Source organism: Plectropomus leopardus, chromosome 5 (genome assembly GCF_008729295.1).
Source record: "Plectropomus leopardus isolate mb chromosome 5, YSFRI_Pleo_2.0, whole genome shotgun sequence".
Lineage (NCBI taxonomy): Eukaryota > Metazoa > Chordata > Actinopteri > Perciformes > Serranidae > Plectropomus > Plectropomus leopardus.
In genome coordinates, this window is record NC_056467.1 from 31,544,431 (window position 1) to 31,567,898 (window position 23,468).

The 23,468-nt window shown below is 39.3% G+C and overlaps 1 protein-coding gene across 1 annotated transcript in view; it reads left to right on the forward strand.

The window, feature by feature from the left end:
- Positions 1–23,468, forward strand: part of galnt17 (polypeptide N-acetylgalactosaminyltransferase 17) — a 52,441-nt gene that overhangs the window by 20,995 nt on the left and 7,978 nt on the right. Inside the window, exons 6-13 of the mRNA XM_042486141.1 lie at positions 5,816–5,982; positions 12,017–12,191; positions 14,429–14,626; positions 16,814–16,931; positions 18,159–18,344; positions 18,656–18,793; positions 20,019–20,114; positions 21,761–21,922. Of these exons, the coding sequence (XP_042342075.1) occupies positions 5,816–5,982; positions 12,017–12,191; positions 14,429–14,626; positions 16,814–16,931; positions 18,159–18,344; positions 18,656–18,793; positions 20,019–20,114; positions 21,761–21,922 (1,240 nt within the window). The remainder of the gene's footprint in view (positions 1–5,815; positions 5,983–12,016; positions 12,192–14,428; positions 14,627–16,813; positions 16,932–18,158; positions 18,345–18,655; positions 18,794–20,018; positions 20,115–21,760; positions 21,923–23,468) is intronic.

Genomic DNA, 23,468 nt, shown 5'->3' on the forward strand with positions numbered 1-23,468 from the left:
CAGCAATTGTTTTATTGCAACTTTTTTATCTGTAGAAAGTAGTTCCGACATTGTGCTCTGTCCATTAACCAGACAAACCGTGATGCTGTTTATTTAAAGCCATGTTGCTGATGAATTATTTAACTGGAGCATAGCGATAGCTCAGGCAGAGCACTGAAGTCTCACTTACATCAGCTGATTAGCATCAGCTGTTTCATTCATGCTTCATGATAACTCTCAGCTGTGTGTTAATCAGTGGCCTCGTCACGTCCAATCACATTCATGCAGGTATATAATGTCGTCATTATGAGCCGATAGTGTATATCTCACTATTACTCTGCTGCTCATAACAGCTATTCCATTTTCCTTGTGTTATATTTTAGTTGTTTTTTTTTAAAGGGCCATTTCAGCCAAAAGTAGAAAAAGAAAACATATTTTTCCCTTCACCAGTAGTTCTTTTTTAAAAAATCTGTTTTGATTGTTTTGGTTGTAGTTGCCAACTGTTGGAGATATCGATCATTTCTCTCCAAGTTAATGGAACTAGATCGCAGTCCAGCAGAACGCCACATCAGTATCTCTTTCCAGAAATCGTGACCTGGTCACTCAAGATAGTCCACATACCTTGTTGTGAGCAGTTTCATGTAAGAACTATTTTCTTTCTAATGAATTACACTCACCAACCGAATCACAGCGCAGAAGGAAGTGTGCATCTACGGCTAGCTCACCTCGCACCACTGAGCTAGCTAACCTTACAGCTCAGCCGAGGAGGACGTCATACATTTTAATATCTCACACTTTGAAGGGCGTGAGCCTGTCGTCTATAAGTAGATGCACTTCAATCTCAGTGAAACGGCTGGCAGGTGTAGTTCGACAGACACTCGCCACAAAATGGCGGTGGATAAATATGACGCTTATGAGTTGTAGCACAAGCAAGCATTTCAATAATCCAGGAAACAAATGCTTAGCTGGTGGGGTTAGTGGATGTGGATGAAACTGCAACTGCACCTTGCGTAGTTTGCCAAAATTTCGAGAGCAAGGCGGATATGCAGGGTCATTTTTCATAACAATTAACTAAGTCTTTGTTGTTGTATGATAACTGCTAATAAAGCAACTTGTGTCCGGAAAAGTGAAAACTGAGTTTGGTTAAGTAGATTTCTGACCCAGCTAAATTTCACCTTCGATGTTAAAGGTCCAGTTTGTAAGATTTCGAGGAATTTAGTGGCATCTAGTGGTGACGACTGCTTATTGCAACCAGCTGAAACTTCTGCTGCGTAGGATTCCTCCAGTAATCATTGTTCAGGAGGTTTTTACTGGATGATGAACGATCTGCAGAGGTCTCTTCCTCTCTAAAACTAAAGGACCAGATCATTTTATCCAGTGGCACAAAGGAGAGTTAGGGCACCCCATGTACAAAAGCAATGTCCTTGCCGTAGCCACCTTGAGTTCGCTTCCAGTTCGTGGCCCTTTGCTGCGTGACATTTCCTCTCTCTTCCCCTTTCACACTTAAATTATGTCCTGTCCATAATGCCTCCCCCCAAAGAACAAAACAAAACAAACAAACAAAAAAAAACACTGAATAAAGCAGTTTCATGCTTTAATATCAGTGTTTCTGAGACACTGTCAAATCATATATCCCACTAAATCCTACACACTGAACCTTTAAACGTTTGGATGGACATTGTGCATACACCACCCATAGAAAAGTCCAAAAGCATGCTGAAGTGCAGGCAGCAGTCACCATTTGCAGTGCACATGTAGTGTTCATTGGTGTGCACTTCACCTGTTCTTTCAAAGCTTAATCTCCCTCTTTCTCCCACTCTGCCTCTTGCTCTCATATTTGAAGAACTTGCACTATCAGGCTGGCTATCGATCTCATGGGCACGCAGGTCTGACTGCGCACACACACACACACACACACAGGCAGTCCTTGTATTAGCAGGCGTAAAAGCTTTTCAGAATTGTGCCTGCACATCATTAATGTATGTGCACATCCGTGTTTGTGTCTGTGAATGCGTGTGTGCATCAACCCGTGCTCTCGCTCTGTGCAATATGTCGTATCTGCATGCATGGCGCAGGTTTCCTCTCCATAAATGCTCCGTTAAATAGTCTGTCTCTGGCGCACGTTGCCGGTTAAGTGAGTAACAGCCCATCTATTTGAATGTCAGTGATGATGAGAAAGCCCTCGGCCCGTCGCTGCCACCAGCTGTGTGTGTGTGTGTGTTTTGGGGGTGGTGGAGTGGAGGGATGAGAATCCAGAGCTCTCATTTGTCACTCGGGGGGTCTTTCATGTTGCCGGGATCAAAGTGGCGTGTGAAGCGTGTTGGGGTGTGATATCCTCAGGCTTAGCAACAGCGGGTAAGCTGGAGTCTGAGGAGTCCGCTATGTTTGGCTGAAGGTCCTTTCACACCAGGCATACTCAGTTTGATTTGCTTGGGGGCCACTTTTGTAAAATTACAGGAGGCCAAGGGCCAGTCGCAGCAGCTCTGTACATGTTTCTATGATTTTAGGACGTTTCTAGGATTTTAAGATATTTGTATGATTTTGGGATGTTTCTAGGATTTAATGACTTTTTTTTTAGGAATTTAGGACATTTCTAGGATTTCAGAACTTCTTTTTCAGATTTTAGGACATCAGTAGCTTAGCTTGGACCTATTTCAGGGGTTGCAGAGGATTCTCCACTGCCACTTTTTTGATAAACAAGCTCTATTTTGATGCGGTTTTATGCACTCTAAAAGAACAAAAATAATTCCCAGAGTGAATCACTTCATTTTTATTGTGAATTAGAAAATGGTTGGGGGGCCACCTGGCACCCTATCAGGGGCCAGATTTGGCTTGCGAGCCATAAGTTGAGTGTCACTACTTTACACTGCAGAGCCTGAGGTGGCTGTGAAACCATAAGCAGTGGGAAAAAGACAGGTGGGAAGAAACAAAGATCAAATATAGAACTGCAAGCATTCTAAAGAAGAAACATTGTAGTCTTTATGATGTACTGTAAATCTGCTTTTCAGGGATATTGCAGTTATAGGTGCAACTGATTTTAGCTTATTGTCAGTACTGACATATATTGGCTGATCAGTAACAAGAAGCTGCAGTACAGAAATGAAGAAAAGAAGCTGGGCTGACTCTTACTCTCACACTTGTAATGTGTAATGTGTAATGTGGCAAGTTCACACTCTCACACTTCATTATCACTCATGCTGCTCCATACTGCTGTTACTGGTTACACTGATCTGCACCATCCCTGCCCCCTCCTGTTCTTACCTCCTCATTACCATAATTGCTGTGGCGTCTCTTGCCTTTGTACATTATGTTCATATATTCCGTATTTTCAATGTGATGTGTAGCTGCTGGGTTTTTCTCTGCAGACCCCTTGGGGCTTTTTTAAAACACACTGTTGCAGCTGACGCTTGGTTCCATTTGGGGAGCTTCTTCAAACACAGTGCCTTTTCTGTAACTGTGTGTCCTTGTGTTATAAAATAGTCCTAAATTCTTTGAATGCTATGTCTCTGAATGAGATATATTTATAGCATGTTTGCAATATTCATAATAAACGACTTTTTCTTCTGAAAAGTTTCCGTCAAATATCTTAAAAGGGAAAATAAAAAAACTTTCATGAAGTCTCATGGAAATGTTTGATTTATTATAGAATAGCTTGTAATTAAAGTTAAAGCTGGGGCAGCCGGGAATCTAGAAAAGGCAAAAAAAAGGCAAAAGAATTTGAAAATACTTCTGTAGCTTTCCTCTCTTTGTCCTCCCACCAGAAGACCATGGACTTATGCTTATGCTTTATGAAGTAACCCAGTGTTTCCAATTCATTAATTTATTTAATCCTTTTTCATTGTAGAGTTGCACACAATGCATTTACTCAGCCTCTCCTTTTTTCTCTCTTTTCATCAGACCACAAATGAGACACAAATTAGAAAGCCAATGTTAGCCACCCTACCGTCCTCCTGCCTTGCTTCCTGCTGCTGTGGACTACTTCCCCACAAGACAGGAGACATCTTATTTGGCGGCTGTAGGGACTCAAACAGCAAAATCTCCCAGTGTCAGGTCTCACAGCCGTCTGGTGGCAGTGGCTCAACTGTTAGCTGATACAGTGGGAAGTTGGGGCTCTCTGGTCCCCCAAAACTGCTTTTTTTTTTTGCTGACTGGATTTGAGATTCTGCAGCTGCTAACTTAACCCTCCATCTCCAGAGCTGCTGCCCGCTCTCCTCTCAGCAAAGTGGTCTGTAGCAGCGGGGAGTGAGGCGGAGAACACAATGTAAATCGAGGTTCTAGCTAGTGGTTGCTACATAAACATGATCTTGAAGGCACAGCCATGAGCCTTTATCTCCAGTTAGCAGAAGGCTAAATTATTGGCAACTATTAGCAACTAGGGCTGGGCAATATAAAGATATTCTATTGTATCGAGATATGAGACAATATATATCGTCTTAGATATTGCATGTTATAGTGGGATATGGAATAAGTGATGTTTTTTACTTATTTTAAAGGTTGCATTACAGTAGAGTGATGCACTTTTCTCAACTTATCAGGCAGTTCTTATTGTTTTAATACTTACCTTTACCTACTTAATCAGTATATTGACATTTCTAATAATTATTGATCAAAATGGAATTGTGTTAATATTTTTTTAAAAGTACCAATAATTATTCCTACAACATTGACACTTCAAAGAGGGACTTTGGGAAAAGAAAATGTATAATGTTCAATTCTGTCTCCCTGTTCTGGCATTAATTAAGTGCTTTTGAGGAGAATGTAAAATTTAGAAATATATATTGTGTATCAAGATGTAGTCTAAAATTATCACAATATAATTTTCAGCCCATATTGCCCAGTCCTGTTAGCAACAGTAGCAGCTGAGCTGATGTGGTCAGATAGATGGCTGAGAGGAGAAGCAGAATGCAGAGTAAGTGAATGCAAACTTTCAGACCCAGCGCCATGGATGATTAGGTTTCACTTTAACTGTGCCTGCTGTTCTGCTTCTCTGTCTGTGACAACAGTGTGCTTGACACTCTGAGAGAGTGTGGTGCAATGAATAACTGCATGGAAGACCTTTATATATTTCAGTTGTGGCAAAAAATCTGTTTGTGGCGACGGATGTTATAATGATGGTGGCTTTCCACTAATAAATTCATGTGTGGGGAACCCTGAAGGCTTTTACTGAAGGGAGGTGCAAGTGCATCTGCAATTGTAGAACAGCAAATAGCAATGCCCTCTCTCTGACAGACAGATAAGCTATCCATTCATTTCATTCAATGAAATTAATTAGATGATTGGACAGGCTTATCATAGGCCTGTTACAGCCACTGATATTTAATTTTTGTCTTTTTTTTCAGAGTATTTCCATTCATTGCTTGTGATTGCTATCAGGTTGCAAAGAAAATTTTAAAGAAATGTAACAAAAAATGCCTTTAAAATAATAGTAATTCTAGCTTTAATTTCACATGGAAAATAAGATTATTGATTCAAGAATTTAGATAAGGAAAAGGAGACATGTAAAGGAAGGTGTTTCTTCTCCCACTCTCTGAGCTAAAGCCTCACCCTGCCTCTTTCCTCTTCATTAGGGCTGTTTAAACAAAACAGCCTCCTATCTGCAGCAGACACACAGTGAATAGGCCAATGTGGTTGGTTGAACAGGAAGCTGCATGTGGTTCGCCTTTCAGCCTTAGCGAACAAGATGTCAGCAGCTCCGTGGAGGCAGTTTGGTCTTTTTCAGCAATGATGGAGGCTGAGTGGAGCGTGCAAAGCCTAGAATGTAGGCTTCACATGCAGGCAGGCATGGAAAGGTTTTATTTTTACAGATGGTGTGGTGTGTTTGCATGTCTCTGTGCAGATGCAGAAAGGTCAGCTACCCGAGAGACCTCCCCCAGATCTCCCTTATCTTTATCTTCGTCAATGAGGCTCTGTCGGTGATCCTGCGCTCAGTCCACTCAGCTGTCAATCACACGCCGGCTCACTTGTTAAAAGAAATCATCCTGGTGGACGACAACAGCGATGACGGTCAGTAAAAAATGGAAGATTTTCTTTTCCAAATTGCAAACAAGTGATGTTTTACTTCCTCTGATTTGAGTCTGTTGTAAGCTAAAGACAGTATTTGCCCGTAGAGGCAGATGAAGAGAGTACAGAGCAACAGGAGGCTGAAAGAAGGCTCCCAGCAGGCCTCTTGATTTGAAACATGGCCTGTGCTCTCTTGACAGTCACAGGGGGAATCAACAAACCAAAAGTCATGCAATCAGTCAGTGTCCTTGGAATAATTTGTTTTAATATTGTGCATTAAAAAAACGGTACTAGAGTTACAGAAATAATTATTAGTTTGTATAGGGGGTTTTGTGATGTAGGGGTTTCAATCATAAATGTGATATTTAAAAAATATTATTAATATCATGCAAATAATACACATATGATGATATGGTGTAAATAATTCAGCACTTCTTGAATAATTTCCACTTCTTTTTATTCTTTCATTTTCTTCCTCTACACCTATACCTACACATGTATTTAGAATTTTACAATAAAACTTCAGTTGAAAGCCCAGTCCCAATTAAAGACCTTTTAATAGCCAAGCTTGGCTACACATTTTGACAAACAAATGCTGATCTCAGTTAGACGCTGGGTATTGTTGCTGTCAAAGCTGCAAAGCAGTTCATTTTTATAAAAGTTCTTTGGATTTAAAACGTCTCAACACCCATCTGATCGTCAGCTATCCACTTGAGCTAATGTTGATTAGCCTCATAGACTGTTTACATACATAAATATCTAAACTTTAGTTAATATGGAGATGCACATCATTAGCTTGGTTAGATTTTCCACATTCCTTTTACTGAAACCATGAACTGCAAAGAATTCATCCAGATATGCAGGCACTGTGAACAAGAGAGACGGAAAAAAGGTGGTGACTCCTTACCTCTGAAGCGTGCAAAACATCGGGTGCATAGACTGCATAAAGATGGACAACGCTTCCCCACTTACTTAAAAGATGTTGAAGTGAAGCTAAAATATCCGGGAATTCTCACCAAAAAAAACATCCGACCAATCACGAGCAGCCCCAATGAACATAGATTGATAGATGATTGATTCTTTATTGTCTGTCTCGAGTAAAAACAGAAATTCATCTTTAAAACAGCTCAATGAAGCATTAAAACATAACTAAGAACCACACCTAGGCACACTGACTAAAACACATTCAACAACAGTTTTAAAAAAAGTGCTGTCTATGTGTTCTTATTAAGGGCAGTTATTGCAGATGGGATGGAGGTTTTTTTTAAATGATTTTCCGGGGATTGCCTGATGGCAGCAGCAACGCTGTCATTCATGGCGGAAAATCCCCCTTTTTAACATTAAATTATAATTACACCAAACTTATAAGAAAAAATGATGACCTGAACCAACATCAGCACGATAGAACTATCTATAATGAAAGAAACATCTTTGGAAAACATTAACTTGACGTGTGCTTTGAGTTTTTAGTTTGGCCTATGTCCCGTTCACCATAAGGAGGGGGTGAGCTTCATAACCTGTACTGCAGCCAGCCACCTGGAGGCGATCCAGATGTTTTCGCTTTGCTTTTGGGAGCTTTCATGTAGTCAATCATTATATATAGTCTATGGGTCAAGGCTTAAACATACATACTTTTATTTAATATTTTGGGGTTTGAATTCATCAGGAACACTCCTGGAAAGCTACAAACTGATAGAAAAACCTCAACAAAAATGAAAAATAATGGAGCTGCTCTTTAAGCCCCCTTCACAATGACTAACAAAACTTTCTGCTTCTGGACAAAATGAAGAAACTGACTAAACATCTAAACGCACAGGGTCCAGATACATTCATTTACATGTTAATTTAATTATTCAACGGAATCCTAATCCTCATTTTATTTTAAAGGAGTGTTTGTATAGTTGTATCACATCTGTTGCATAAAAATAGTATGCAATATGCTATACAAATTGGAATCAAAACACATCCAAACCCTGCACGTATGTTACACATGAACATGCTGATGTGTTGCTGTTGAGACAAAAGTATCAAACTTGTCATATGGCTTCGTTGGCTTGACAAGGTATGAGCGTCTCCTTGACAAAAGCTGTGGTCATTGCTTTTGAGGAGCAGCATTTGCTGAGGTGACTGAGGTGGATAGAGGCGGAGCACCACAATTGGATGTCATGGGAGCGATGTCCCCGTCTTATTTATTGGGCAGGGCTGCCAAACCGGGCTTTGTGAGATGAGGGGACAGAGAGAGAGAGAGACGACGGGCGGGGAATGAGATGAAGCCAGGCAGAGCAAAAAGGAAAGAGGAAGTACAGGAAAGATAAAGAGCAAAGGGTGTCAGAGAGAAATTAGAGAAGAAGGGATGAAGCTGAAGGAAGAAAGGAAAGATATAGGAGTGAAGATGGCTGAGGGGTTTGAAAAAAGGCAAAGTGAAAAGGAGAAATAGAGATGAAGAGGCATCAGAGAATGAAAGGAAAGGCTGAAAGAGCAAACCAGGCTATTAGAGAGAGTGGCAGAAAGAGAGAGAGAGAGGGAAAGGAGGAGAGACAGAGGCTCTAAGATAAATGAGGTCGGACAGACAGGAAGAGAGAGAGAGCAAGACAATGGATATCCAGAAGAAAGAAAGAGAGGGAGCAGTCTGACGGAACAGAAAGCAAAGACAAATAACGAGGAAACGGGAGGAAAGAGATGAGTCAAGGCTTTAGAGGATAATGCTGCAGTTATTCTATTCCTCTTATTGTCAACAAATCTCATGAAAAGACTAAAATCCACAAAGCGTTTACCTGTCACTCAGTGCTTTCCTGCCTCCCATTCTGCCTGTTTCACTCAGCACCCAAGCCCCTTTGGTTTCTACTTAAGACATCTGCCTTTTTTTAATTTCACAATCGGTGAACCTTCAATTATTTGTTTATTTGTTTTTTAAGAAAAAGTTTTAATACTTTTCTGAAAGACATGGGCAAAGTTTCTTTGTTTACTTTTAGCAAATGTTTTTGTTTTGTTTTTTTGTTTTTATGAAAAGGCTTAACCCTTTTCCAAAAGAAATGGGCAGAGTTTTTCTTTTAGCAAATGTTCCTTAAGCAGGAAATAGTGAACAGAAATTGTGCATTTATTGGGGACTAGTTTCTGCTGCAATTCTGGTGTTTTACAACCTGGATCTCATTTGTGTAGTGTTGTGTATTTTTCCTACAGGAGAAACTTCCATGTTAATGGCTGAGATTCTGTCTGATGACACACAAGCACTTTGGTGATCAGACTGCTTTTAAACAAACTCTTGGGGAGGCAATATTTTTTTATTTTAAAGAAAACAAAGGCAAACAGTAAAAGTATCACCCAGACTGTCCAACGTAAGAAAGATTACAGTGCAACATAGTGATTGGAGGTCAACCGATATTGTTTTTTCAGGGCTGATACCGATCATTACTGGTTTAATGAGAGTGATTACCAGTATTTGGAACCTAAATGCATTCCCAATAAAAATTAAAATTGGAATATAACAAACTCCAACACAAAACTTTGTTTTAATGCCTTTAGCATTTTTTTTATTAAAAACTGAAACTTTTAACATCATATGCAGCAAGTTCCCAGCAACTTTTTTTAAATAAAGTCGAGTGAAAATGTAAATAAAAAATAATACAAAGTACAAAAATAGCCCCCTGACGTTTCACAAAGTAACAGTTCCTCTCATGCTCACACTTTCTCTGCGCATATTGCAGACTGCCTTCCCTGCTGTTGGTTGGCCAAAGTAGTGCACTTTTGAATTAATTTATTTTATTGGCAATCATTAAAATAAAATGCACATACACATACAATAGCAAAATACCAAATATCAGCCCTTATATTCAGCCAGGCTGATAATCTGTCAACCCCTAATGGCGATCTCTGTGGACGAGGACTTATTTAGAAAGAAACAGCTCATTCTATGGTAACAATAATACGACAGTTCTTATTTTCAGATGATTTTACACCAGAGAATACATACTTAATATATTTCATTCATGCCAATATTTCTCCCTAAATCCTACACACTGGAACTTTAAAAAAAGTGTGTGAGGAAGATGTTAAAAGCCACCGCCACTGCTCCTCTCCTCTCTCTCACTCGACATTGCTGCTTGGCTGAGAGCCAGCTATCCATCACAGAGGGGAAGAGACTGCAGCGGCGCAAAGGGCGAGGCATGCAAACATATAACACTCACCACTCTCACTGCCTGCACGAGTCACCTGGCTCCGTGGCCTCACACTGCACACACTCGAGTGTCAGTGTGATGTGTGTGTGTGCATGAGAGAGAACACACAGCATGAGAAATGAGCTGGTGATCAAGAGTGTGCGTGAGCAAGCGAGAAATGAAAAGAGGCAGAGAGACAGATGGAAAACACAGAGAGCATGAGAAATGTGTTTTTGTTTAAGGGAATTTTTAAGTGTGTGTGTGTGTGTTTGTGATGCAGCGGAAGAGAGGCTGCAAGTGTTTGGGGTTGGGGTGGGGGGCTGTTGAGTCGATTGAGAGATCAAAGGTGGAGCAGTGTGTGACGCTCAGGAAGCAACAGACTGTGTTTACTGTTGTTTGGAGTCTGCTGGAGCTCAAAATGGCACCGCAGGGAACAGAGGGAGAAGATTTATGTCATCTCTCTGTTTCTGTGCGTCATTGTCATGTCTGTCTCTTTATTAAAAGAGATTTTTGGTTGGTTATTTATCAGGCCTTGATATTATGGCAGTGTAATTAAACAGTGACAATAGTGGGTGTACAGAGCCAGGGTGATCTTTGTCAGCACTAGAGGAGCGATTATGCCGTTATCATCCTAAACTGGGATCATAATTATGTTAAAGCTATTTATCTTTAGTGACACCCTACCTCACTTTTTTACATTGGGTTCCTATGGTCATGAACTTCCGAGGAAAGGTTATGAAAGGTTTCAAGGCTTGGACATGGTTTGGAATTAACAAAAATGTTTTGGAAAAGTTTTTCATTTGGGAATTAATTGGTTAAACTTTGAGACAGAGAAGTGAAGTAAATGTTCCATCAGATAATAGAGACAGATGTGTTTATATTTATTTATTTGTGTGTGTGTGTGTGTGTTTTTTTTTTTTCATTCCTATGAAATTTGCTCAGTGCCGCATGGAGCCAAAAAGCTGTCTTTTTGCGGTATAAAGTACTTGAATGACTGGTGCAGCTTGGGAGCATAGAGCAGGCACATTAGGGACTTACGGCAGCCGAGGGAAGCCAAAGTCTGCCAGGTGGCTGACCTCCAGTGTAATGTTTTGCTCCCTTGAATGGGAATAAAATTTAACCTTGCAGCTCTTTTGGACTCCCCAAAGTTTATCGGCCAAATGGATTGAATCCTGATCTTGAACCGTCATTTCGTGAGGGCTGTGATGCGCAAAAAAAATGTTTCCACTGTTTTACAGATGTCACCATACAGGTTAACAGGAATCAAGTCTTTTTGGGCCCCTATGGCATCATGTGAGGGACCCCGTAAATTGCAGCACCACTGTTCTGGCCACTGCAAAAATTGGCTTCAAAGCCCAGCACACTTCATGGGCCAGGTTTATATGGGCACATACTGTATGTACTGTATGGCTCCAATAGACTTTTTTTAAGTCATGGGATGCTAAATATGCCTCCAAAGTTTTATGGAAATGTTTCGCCATTTCTGATGCATGTTTCATGAGTATCAGAGCACCTTTATCCCCTCAAAAAGGCAATTCATATGCATAAACAATAGTCACTGCTTGCATTATAACACATTCCTTGCACCGTTTTCTGATCAGGCCGTATTAAAAATGTTAAATGTGCAACATCTCCTCATTCATTTATCAGTAAACGTCTTTGTTTTGCAAAATAATTTTAAAAACTTTACCGGTAGCCTGTAGAGAAATGATATATTCTTTACCCCCTTCATTTAAGAGGTCAAAGATCAGAGTTGGCTACTTTCATATGCTGTTAAAAGATCATCAGCGAGAAGGATGATACTGGGATCTCTGATATAAGGAGGGTCTCTCTAATCATCACCTGTTCTGTTCTGTGTGTAATCTTTGTTGTTCGGACTGCAGAACAGCTGAAAGGACCACTGGAGGAGTATGTGAACAAGCGCTACCCCGGCCTGGTGAAGATCGTCAGGAACCAGAAGAGAGAGGGACTGATCCGAGCCAGAATCGAGGGCTGGAAGGTAGCCACTGCCGAGGTGGCGGGATTTTTTGACGCCCATGTGGAGTTCACTCCATCCTGGTGAGTAAAACTGGCATTTTAAGATCCCCTTTCTCTCTTCTTGGGTAAAATCAACTTCAATTGGCAACATTTATGAATAATATTTAGTATCCTAAACCAAACAGTGTAAGACGCATTGAATTACAACTCGTGATTAGATAACAGCAATAACAACTCTATGTATCACTTTTATAAGAAGGTTAACAAAGTGCTTTATAGAATCATTGAAGGAGAGGACAGAGGACAGCAGAAGCAGCGTAAAACAATGACACAAAAGTAATTTCACACCTGAGAAGTTTTAAGATAAGGAGAGGAGGAGAAGGGTAGAGCTGGTAGAATCAGGATTAAAAGATACACTGCTGTTTCAAAGTTTAGAATCAGCTCTTACATTTATGTTTTTCCTCTTTTCTTCAATGATAACTGTTTATATAGAGATAAGAACAGTATAATTCTGACATCGAATTTATTATTCATGTTTGAAATAGTTTTGGCCCCAAATGATAAAAATTTGAAGGTCTGGTGTGTGGGATTTAGGGAGATAAAACAGTAGGAACAGAATATAATATATATATTTTCTCTGTGTATAGTTACCGGAAAGTAAGAATCGTGTTTTTGTTACCTTAGAAGGAGAGGAGAGGGGATCGTCATGTTCCTGTGGTAGCCCACAACGGACAAACCAAACACTGGCTCTAAATAGGGACATTTGCTTTTTCAAATTGGCCACCATAGTCAGCAGCCCCACTTTGACGATATGAATAGTGAACATGAAACTGATTTATTTAGAGGTTCTACCAGTTTAAATCACTGGGTCTGTTTGTTTTGGAAAGGAAGATCTGTTTCTTAGTTGAAATATAAAACAACCAATGAGCACTATGGGGGGGACTAATGTCACTGTCAGGCTGTTGTCAAGCCATGTGTCAGAACCACTGAGGAGTAAACGACAATGGCATCGGCTATTGACTAGATAGACACTGCTATCAAGGCGGTTCTAAACCGACATCTTCTCAAAAACGCTCAGTATCGTAGTTTGTTTTTACTTCATTCTGCTCCACTCTTAAAACCCCGGCAGAACATGTATGTTGGCATAGTTACGCATCAGTGTGGACTTAAAATGGCATTAAATTCAGGTGGATATGTTGGTATTTAGTGATTGGTAAGGGGAACTAAATTCTTCTACTGTAGGAAAATTGGTTAGCGTTGAAGTAATGTCAGACTGAAGATGAAAGAGTATAACAACTTGACAATTCTGTCTGATGTCATTCGAGATGAAGACCAGAATTACTCACATTGGTCTCAATTCAAGAGTGAACTGAGTAGAGAAAATAAACTTGTAAAAAGAGAGAGATGACTGGTTGCTCTGTAGATTATTATCAAACTGAAGTCAAAAACGTGTCTGCTGCTCATGGAAAATGGAAACCAACAGAATAAAAAGGAAGGAAATCCAGGCAGCCAAAAATGTGAAAAACGAGCCTTTACTATGGTGACAAAATCATTACAAAAGCCACTACTGGTCTTCTTTGAGATTAAAAAAAATAGCGGTGTAGGTATGGCCCTACTTACTTATTATATAGTTGCAGGAATCAATAGGAAGCCATTATGTGACCCAGATGATGAAATGACAGAATAACAGAAATATATCATAATAACAAACTATAATGACAAAACAAAGAGAACATGAACATAAGTATATATGTATATGTGAGACAAAATGCAGAAAAGATGTAAAATCAATGTCCTCATTGAGAGAAAGTGTAATAATTAATTAAAACAGGCTTTTTAACCTAACTCCTCCTCGCTTTTCACATTTTTGGAGTGAAAAGTATTCCCCCACTTTTAACCTCCTGGTGTTACTCGCACCTTATGGTGAGAACCACTAATATATAACTCATCAAATAAAACACATAAAGCAAGCAACAAAAAAGAACACACTGCACAGAAATCTGATCATAAAGTACATGTTTCAGATTTTGAGTGCTTACAACTTTTTCGCCATTTCTCGCTTACACCTTTCTGTGTGTCTCCTGCTCGTTTTCCAGCTTAGTGTGTACTTTAGAGAAGGTACACAACCCAGTTCACTCATCATAAATAGACACACGCCCTGCAGAGCTGCACAGAATCAAATAGACTCAGTAATAAAGTTGGTACAACTTGAGGGACCCTCTAACTAACTGAAGTGGGTGAGAGAGTGGGAGATGTGAAGAGAAGCTCTGTGCCGTCTGTAAAGTGTGTACATGTGTATGTGTTTACGCTGTCGTCAGGGCCGAGCCGGTGCTGACCAGAATAAAAGAGGACCACAAGAGGATTATTCTGCCTTCCATCGACAACATCAAGCATGACACTTTCGAGGTAGAGCGCTACGAGAACTCGGGCCATGGATACAACTGGGAGCTGTGGTGCATGTACATCAACCCGCCCAAACAGTGGTGGGACGACGGGGACATGTCTGCTCCCATCAGGCACGCCAACTTTATTTATATAAACATACACTGGGAAGAAGCCATTGACAAACTGAAAACAACATTGCAAATTGCCAATATCTTTGTTTTCAACTGGTATTAACATGTGTCTTGGGTGATCTGATCACAAGTGGACTACTTTAAATCTGTTTATTTACACCTGGTGTAAGACTGCAGGCCTTTTTATACAGAGATGGCACCATAGGGCCGCTAATGTGTCTCCTCTTTATGCCGCCTCTGTATTTTTATACAGAACCAAACAACGGCAACATCATTCTGCACCAGTGTGTGATTTTGAACAGCCTGCCGGCATCGTAGAATCAAAAGAGGTGTGACATTTAACACAACAGCATCAACCTCAAGTGTGACATCTAACATACCCGTCGGCAGCGCTCTCTAAAGAATAACAATGTAATAACATGGCAACAACAATCATTTACCGTCCCCGTTAGTTTGCCGCTGATCTCGTCCTCTGCTCGGAGGGTAAGGAGCTCCTGAACCTCATTGTTTTCCCAATATGTGGTCACTGTTCGTCTTCGAAGTAGCTGCTAACTGCTAACGGCTGCTTTTTAAATATCATGCAGTTGGTTGCGTATGTAACATGACGTCAAAATCTCACACCCGTCCTGCAGGCTCTCCTGTTCATACAAACACGTTTCTACACTGTAACTATCTCCTGTTGTAGATTAAAGGCCACACAACTCTTTCCCCTCATTCTGCGACCATACCTTATATATGCAACGAGGAGGCGAAATAACAGCATAGTAATCCTACCTTGAACAGGCAGTGTAAGGCCATGTTTAGATGAGAAAAAAAACAAAAATCTGTGTTCATATGGTAAATGGACTGTACTTGTATAACGCTTTTCTAGTCTTTTTTCTTTTTCTTTTTTCTATTCTCTCTAGCACTTTTACAGGACATGTCACATTCACCCATTCACACACACACACTCACACAGTGGGGGCCGAGGCTACCATACAAGGTGCCACCTACTAGGTAGTAACCATTCATACGAATGCACACTCTGATGATGCAGCAATTTGGGGTTCAGTGTCTTGCCCAAGGATACCTCGACATGTTGCCGGGAGGAGCCAGGGATCGAATCGCTGATCTTCCAACCCACTACCTCTGAGCCACAGCCGCCCCAAATGATAACAGTGTGAGAACAACAGAGAATGCTGTAGTATGCATGTCAGGTGCTGCTTGGAGACTGCTGCTGCTGCGGGAGTGTGAGCTTTGTGCCACAACCACAGTGACGGGGCTAACTGTTAGCATCACACAGCTTACATTGCCCTGCTGTTATTAACAGGTTCAACAGCAGAAGCCATTTCACTGTTAATGTGAGTAAGTTTAACAGCTGCTGCTGTGTTAGCTTATGCACCGGGCAGACCGTGAACTGGCTGTTTACTGGAAGTAGAGTGGCTCGATAGATAGTCCCTCAACTCTGCGTCTATGCAACAACACCAACAGAAAGTTTTGTTGTCTGGTTTGGTGTCCACTTAGTAGCCGTTCCTTCATTAGGCCCAGGACATATTGTTGTTCACAGTGCTGACAGAATGTGGCCATACGCATGCATCTTGATCTGAACAATCAGATCAAGACGCATTGAGGACACATTTGGTGCATTCACACGTGTTCTTAGAGCCGTCCGCTTGTGATCCGATCACCTAGGACAAGTTATAACAGGTGTAAACACAATCTTTGTTTGCTAAAATGGACAGATGAGGATCTCACATTTCCAAGGATTCAGATTCATGCTTCATTTGCACAGACACTTATCTCTTTTGTATGATTTTTATTTAAAAATTCCATATTCCAATAGTTTTACGCAGCTTGTGTGTCTGCACTCAAAAAAAAAAGGGGGGAGAACAACAAACAGATGGTGATTGTGTGCCAGACTCCCTGAAAGTGATTTAATAAAAAACACCAGGATATTTGATTTTCATCCATATTTTTAAAACTCAAAATAAACCCTAATAATTAATTAACTGGATTATCATAATTTTTTACACATGCAAAAAAAAAAGAGACGATTTATGTACTGTACGTCTGCATGCAGACTATAGAAAATCATACACAACCACTTTCACACAATCAAATACATTCTGATTTACATTCACAAAGCCACATAGTCGAGCAGCTGTAAAGGTTCTGTGTTGTGACATTGCTGTGTTTTCCTCATTGCAGGACTCCCGCCATGATTGGCTGCTCCTTCGTGGCCAACCGCAACTACTTTGGCGAGCTCGGCCTGCTTGACTCGGGCATGGACGTCTACGGAGGGGAGAACATCGAACTGGGCATCAAGGTTTGTGTGTCACCCAGTTTCCTCTCGTTCCAGCTCCCTCTTTAACCCTGTAGGTTTAAGTGGAGCAGTGGCCACCGCAGCGTGGCACCGCTGATAAATGAGGCCCCATTAGGAGTCCTGGAGGACCAGTCCTGTGTGTGCAGCTCGCAGCAGGACAGTGGAGATAAATAGGTCATATGGAGTGAGAACGTTGGGGAGAGTCTGTTGTTCTGCAGGGTAATTTTGTTGTTTTTACGTAAAAGCAAAGGCATTTATACATTGTCTACTTTTGGATCAATGAAAAGTAAGACTTGCAACTTGATTTAATCCATTTTTGGAAATCAGCATTAAATCGATTTAATACATTTTTTTGGTATTGTTGGTATCAGCTTTAAATCAAATTAATCTGTAATATGAAAGGAGTCACTTGTTAGAAGTTCGAAAGGTGACAGTAAGTTTTTGTAAAAGAAAACATTAACATTGAAGTGTTCCACTGAAAAATGTAACAGAAAATGAATATATATATTATTTTATTTTTATGTTTTTTTGTTACATTCTGATGTGACCATCTCCTGATTTTTTCCTTCATGTCATTCTTGAACAACTATGAGTCCAAAAGAGATGTTCCCTTTTAGTATGCAGAGTCCATGTAAATGGCGCTGTCCTTGGCCTTCTCATCAAAGTACTTACTGTCTGTTCATTTGTTTGTTTGTTTTTTTATTTATTAATTTATTTCAACTATATGACTTAGACATCACAGGTCATTCTAAGCCAGCCAGACTGGGGAGGGGAGCGTTAGACAAAAGGTTAATTTTCCTTCTAGATTATCAGTACCTGCAAAATTTGGAAAACATATGGGCATATGGATGAGATGTTATATGATTTATTGTACTCTGCACAGAGCTGAGTAAAAATTTGACCAAAAAAAAAATGATATAAACGGCTCATTCTAAGGTAACGAAAACACAATGATTCTAATTTTAAGGTGATCATACACCAAAGAATATATACATATTATATTCCATTTCTGTGAATATTCCCCCCTAAATCCTATACACTCCTTTTAATTTATCAAATAAACAGAAAAATGAATCCAAACTGCTGATGCTGCTTCATGTCTGCTGTTAGGAATTTACCTACTCTATGAGGACTGGTACCTTTGTGGTGGCTGTATATTTGTGCCCTCTAGTGGCCAAACAATTAACATTGCTACCTCTAAGTTAATTTCCCTTCTCTTTAACCCTGCAGGTGTGGCTGTGTGGAGGCAGTATGGAGGTGCTGCCATGTTCCAGGGTGGCTCACATTGCGCGGATGAAGAAACCCTACCACAGTAACATCGCTTTCCACACGAGGCGTAATGCTCTACGCGTGGCCGAGGTCTGGATGGATGAGTACAAGTCCAGTGTCTACCTGGCCTGGAACATCCCCATGGAAGTGAGAGAGCTGTTTGTGGCTTGAACTCCTGCAGAGAGGATGTTGTTAGCCACATTTTCTAAAGTAAATTTCACACTGGTGGCTGATCATACAGAAGACTGTGCTCTTCCGCTATTTATTACACATTACCTATTGGTGCTATAAACTAGGAATTAGTTGAATTTTTACGGTGCCAGTAATTGTTAGACATCATTAAAGTGGTAATTTGTGTTAAAATGTTGGATTTATTACCTTATTTTAAGTATTCATGAGGGAAAAAATGCCTCTGTACAGAAAAGATGACCCACAATGCCTTCTTGTGTTTTCTGCAGAATCACGGCATTGATTACGGAGACATCTCTCAGCGGGTTGCACTGAGGAAGAGTCTGCAGTGTAAGAGCTTCGAGTGGTACCTCGACAATGTTTACCCAGAGATGAGGAGGTACAACAACACACTGTTCTATGGAGAGGTGAGACAGAGGACAAACTGACATGAAGCGCCAAGAGAAGCTTGGACATCTAAACAGGGTCCCCATACATTTTATTATTATTATAATTATTATTATTAATAATAATAATAATAATAACACATTTTATTAGAGAGAAACTTTTCAAGAAACTCAAAGACACTTGTCTTATTGTCAAAAAAGATCATAGAAAAGAATAGATTAAAATACAGAATAAGACAGAATGACATAAATTATACATTAAAAGCAGTTTCATGGACACAATTTCAAAACCTTCACATGAATTTTTAAGGACCTATCATAAAATGTGCAATACCAATGAGATTCAGACAACTTTATTAATCCTGTAAGGGGCAATTTGTTTGAACAGCTTGTCTTGCAAACATTAAGTGACATAAAGTGACATGTAGACACATAAATAGATTAGTAACAAATAAAAATAAAAATATATGAAGGAGTTTAGTTAGAAAAAGGTTAAGTTTGATCATCAATTAAACAATATAATTGATTAAAAAACATTTAGAGAGAATTTAAGAGAAGAATGATTCACTGTTGTGATCTTTTTTTGTTTTTTGTTGCTTTCTGCCGAGAAAAGAAAAAATGCCAATGCCCCATGAAAAGGCAATGGTATGTGCTGAGGTGAGAAAATGAAGAAATGGTTGTGATAGCAAGCAAAACGCTGCCACACTACATCGCATATTTGAGCTACGCTGCATCAAACAAATTTGCCATAGTGTTAAATTACATGGAAGGTTATACATCGAAGATAACTGTAATAATTAATAATTATTCAATAATAATTCATTTCATAACACACCCTCAAGACATTCAAGAATTTGACCAATAGTGATATTTTTTCAGGCCTGGATAGTGAGATGTGGAAATTCAATGAATTGTCCATGTTTTCCATGACTGTTCCATGAAGTTTTGATGCGTTTGCCAAACATGGATGAAACTACTAAAAACAGAAATGAAAGAAAGTTTACAGGATTTGAGAGGAATTGAGGGAAACTGGCAGTAAGGTGTGATCCAGACAGGTAGACTGCTTTGTTTTTTGTTGGGGTTTTTTTAAATATAACATTGAAAAAAGGGATAGGATTTGATAAGTGTTCACTTTCTCCTACTCCTTCTTTGGACATTATTGAATTTACGCATGTTTTAGTTATGCTGATGGGAAGTGAAAGTAGAAGTGAAAGAAGTGAAATTGAATGTGATATTTTCATTTCAGACCCGTAACTCCAAAGCGAACCACCTGTGTATGGATCAGGGTTTGAAGGAGAACCACACGGCCACCCTGCACCCCTGCCATGGATGGGGACCTCAGGTTCAGCACAGACACAGAGTGCATGTCTCATCACTCTCCAAGCTTTTCTCTTGAAAACACACAAGGCTCATTAGTGTCCTCCAGCAGTGACAAGATTTACAGCTGTGTTTCTCACTCAGGCTCAGCTGAAATCCTCTTAGGACAGAGTTCTGCTGTCAGGATAAAAATGTTGCACTTTTTTGTGCCGAAGCACTGAGTCAGCTAGAGTCAGCTCTTCAGCCCTTTGGCCTGCTGGGCATCTCTTTTCAGCTCGCAGTGGTAAACAGGTGCTTTAGGGAACACAGGTCAACACAGGTAAAATGCTAAAAGTTAGCAGAGCTAACCTGTAATACTGTTAGTGAGTGTAGCACAATATCAACCTTTCTCCAAAGGATACACCTAAGTTACATTTCTAATTTAACAAGTGGTCGCCAGAGTAAAGTTTCTTATTAAAATTTAAGCATGTGGTGGGAAACTAAACCCTTAAGGCCTGCTTTAATATTGCGCACACTTGTATAGCTCAGCACACAAAATGTGCTCTTCAAAATCAGGCTATAAAAAAATATCATACATTAATATGATGATTATTACTATGATGAGTTCATTTTTTTAACCAACATTAGTCCTAATCATAAATATCAAATATTAATTAATGTTCAGGATTGTGATCCTTTAAATGCCAGCTTTTTGTCATGATGCCATTTTGTTTTTAGACAAAAAAAACCCATAAAATGGTTGTTTTTTTCAATATACTGCATGATAAGTAGATTTTTAAATTATCATAGCCTAGGACATGTCAATGATTAGCAGCAACATTGATTTTTGTACGATATTATTTTTGTACAGAAAATTGACTTGCAATATGTGAATTCATAACCAAACCAAATCTAACTTTATCAGTATAGCACCTTATACACAATCATGCAGCCCAGAGTGCTTCACAGAGCAAGATTAAAACAGCATGGAAAAGAAACATAAAAAAGACAAAGCATTATAACTATAAAGATTAGATCTTTAAAATAAAGGTCAAAGAACCAATGATATATATACATACATACATATGTATATATATGTGTGTGTATATATATATGTGTGTGTGTGTGTGTATGTATGTATATATATGTGTGTGTGTGTGTGTGTATGTATGTATGTATATGTATACGTATATAGAAATTTGTTTTCCTAGCAATATTAAATGAGCAGTGGAGATGGAATTGCAGCCTGTTTAACATCGTATCAGGAGCTCTAATCATCTTATGATACATAATTAAAACTACAGATGCCATGATTTTGAACATAGTAAATATTTTTTAATTAAAATACTAATCACTAAAAATACAACTGAAAGTTACAGAAGATATTAACCAACACCTAAATGTGAAAATTAAATATTTTTTGAAACACAAACAAAAGATTTCCTTAAATAGTCTCAATAATCAAACAAACAATCCCCATCCCTAAGCCTAAGAGCCAGCAAAAATCAAAAAGAAGAGAGATTTTGGTGCTGATAAGATAGAGGGAAGATTACTATATATATTATTTACACATACTACCCACATTGTTATGATACACAGCTGCCAGCAGTTTAGCAATGTATTCACTTAACAGTATACACAATGTGATCCCCCTCAGACTATTGTGTGAGTGCTGTCTCTGTTTTCCCTCAGTTAGGACGATACACCAAAGAGGGTCAGCTGTTCCTGGGTCCTCTGGGCAGTACTGGAGAGGACACTCGCTGTGTGGTGGACGATCAGGTCAGCAGGTTTCCTCAGCTCCTCAACTGTGACAAGGTGACCAATGTGAAACAGAAGACATGGAATTTCTCTCAGGTGAGAAATCATGTGCACAACAATTACAGGCAATCAGACTTCATCCAAAATCACGAAAAACATCACAGTATAATATGTCATCCAAACTCATGAAAAAACATCATAGTATAGTTTGTTGTCCAAAATCATGAAAAAATGTCATACCATAAAACCATTAAAAAACGTCATAGTACAGTATGTCATTCAAAGTCACCAATAAACGTCATACTATATTGTCGTCAAAAATCATGAAAAAATGACATACTATAGTATTTCATCCAAAATCATGAAAAAACGTTGAAGTGTAGCAAAAAAACGTCATTTTAAAGTATGTCGTCAAAAATCCTGACAAAAAGTCACACTATATTATGTCGTTCTAAATCATGAAAAAAAAGTCATAGTATAGTATGTCGTCAGAAATCATCATAAAAATGTCCTGGTATAGTTTGTTGTCAAAACTCATGAAAACGAAATAAACGTCATAGTATAGTATTTAATCTAAAATCATAAAAGATCGTTATAGTATAGCGTATCGTCCAAAATAACCAAAAAACATCAAAATATAGTATGTCGTCCAAAATCACCACAAAACATCACAGTATATATAGTACAGTATGTATATATATATCTAAAACCATGAAAAAACGTCATAGTATAGTATGTCGTCAAAAATCATCAGAAAAATGTCATAGCATAGTATTCCATCCAATATCATGGTGACACGTCAATGTAATCGATGTAATCGATTACGTTAATACATCAATTCAAGTAATGTGCATCGACGCGTTGTACCGTTTCACACAGCGCAGATGATGAAAGCGTGAGCAACGCCCGGTGTGTTGTTTTTTGTTTCAGCGCTCGTGTATCAAGTTAGAGCGTGCACACTGCTTGCCCAAGCAGCGCTTGTGAGGCGCGTCTGAGCTGTGTGTCAGCTGCAGCACATCTAGAGAAACGGTGCCTTGCTGTTTTTTTTTACGCTTGGCGCTTGTGCTTGTTGACTCTTTACCACTTTATACTGCAGTTTGAAGTCTCTCTCTGTCACGAGACGAGCAAATACAAAGATGTTTGTTTTACCTCAACGTCCTTACTTCTTTTTCAAAACAAAATCTAACTGACTGTGTCTCTGTGGACAGAATGCCATCAGCTGCTGATACAATGCATTTTATGTTGAAACATGTATAGGATGAGGTTGTCAGCTGTGCAGGAGCTTGCACAATTTCATAAATGAGTGGAATATGTGCTTATAAATATGAAAATACAGCACTCATATAAGCAGGCAGCAATATGCCTTAAGGCCCAGTTAAGGCTGGACTAAGAATTTACTAGTTATAATTATTTCTGTTAGAGAAAGTTATCATGTTATTCAAATTACACTAATTTTACTGTAAAAGGTTTTGTTGGATTGCTAGATTTGAGGTTTGTTACTGTCAAAAAAAAAGTATAGTTTGTCGTGCAAAAACATGAAAAAACTTCATAGTATTGTATGTTGTCCAAAACCATAAAAAAAGTCAGTTTAGTATGTCGTCCAAAATCATGAGAAAAAGTCTTAGTATTTCGAAAAATGTCC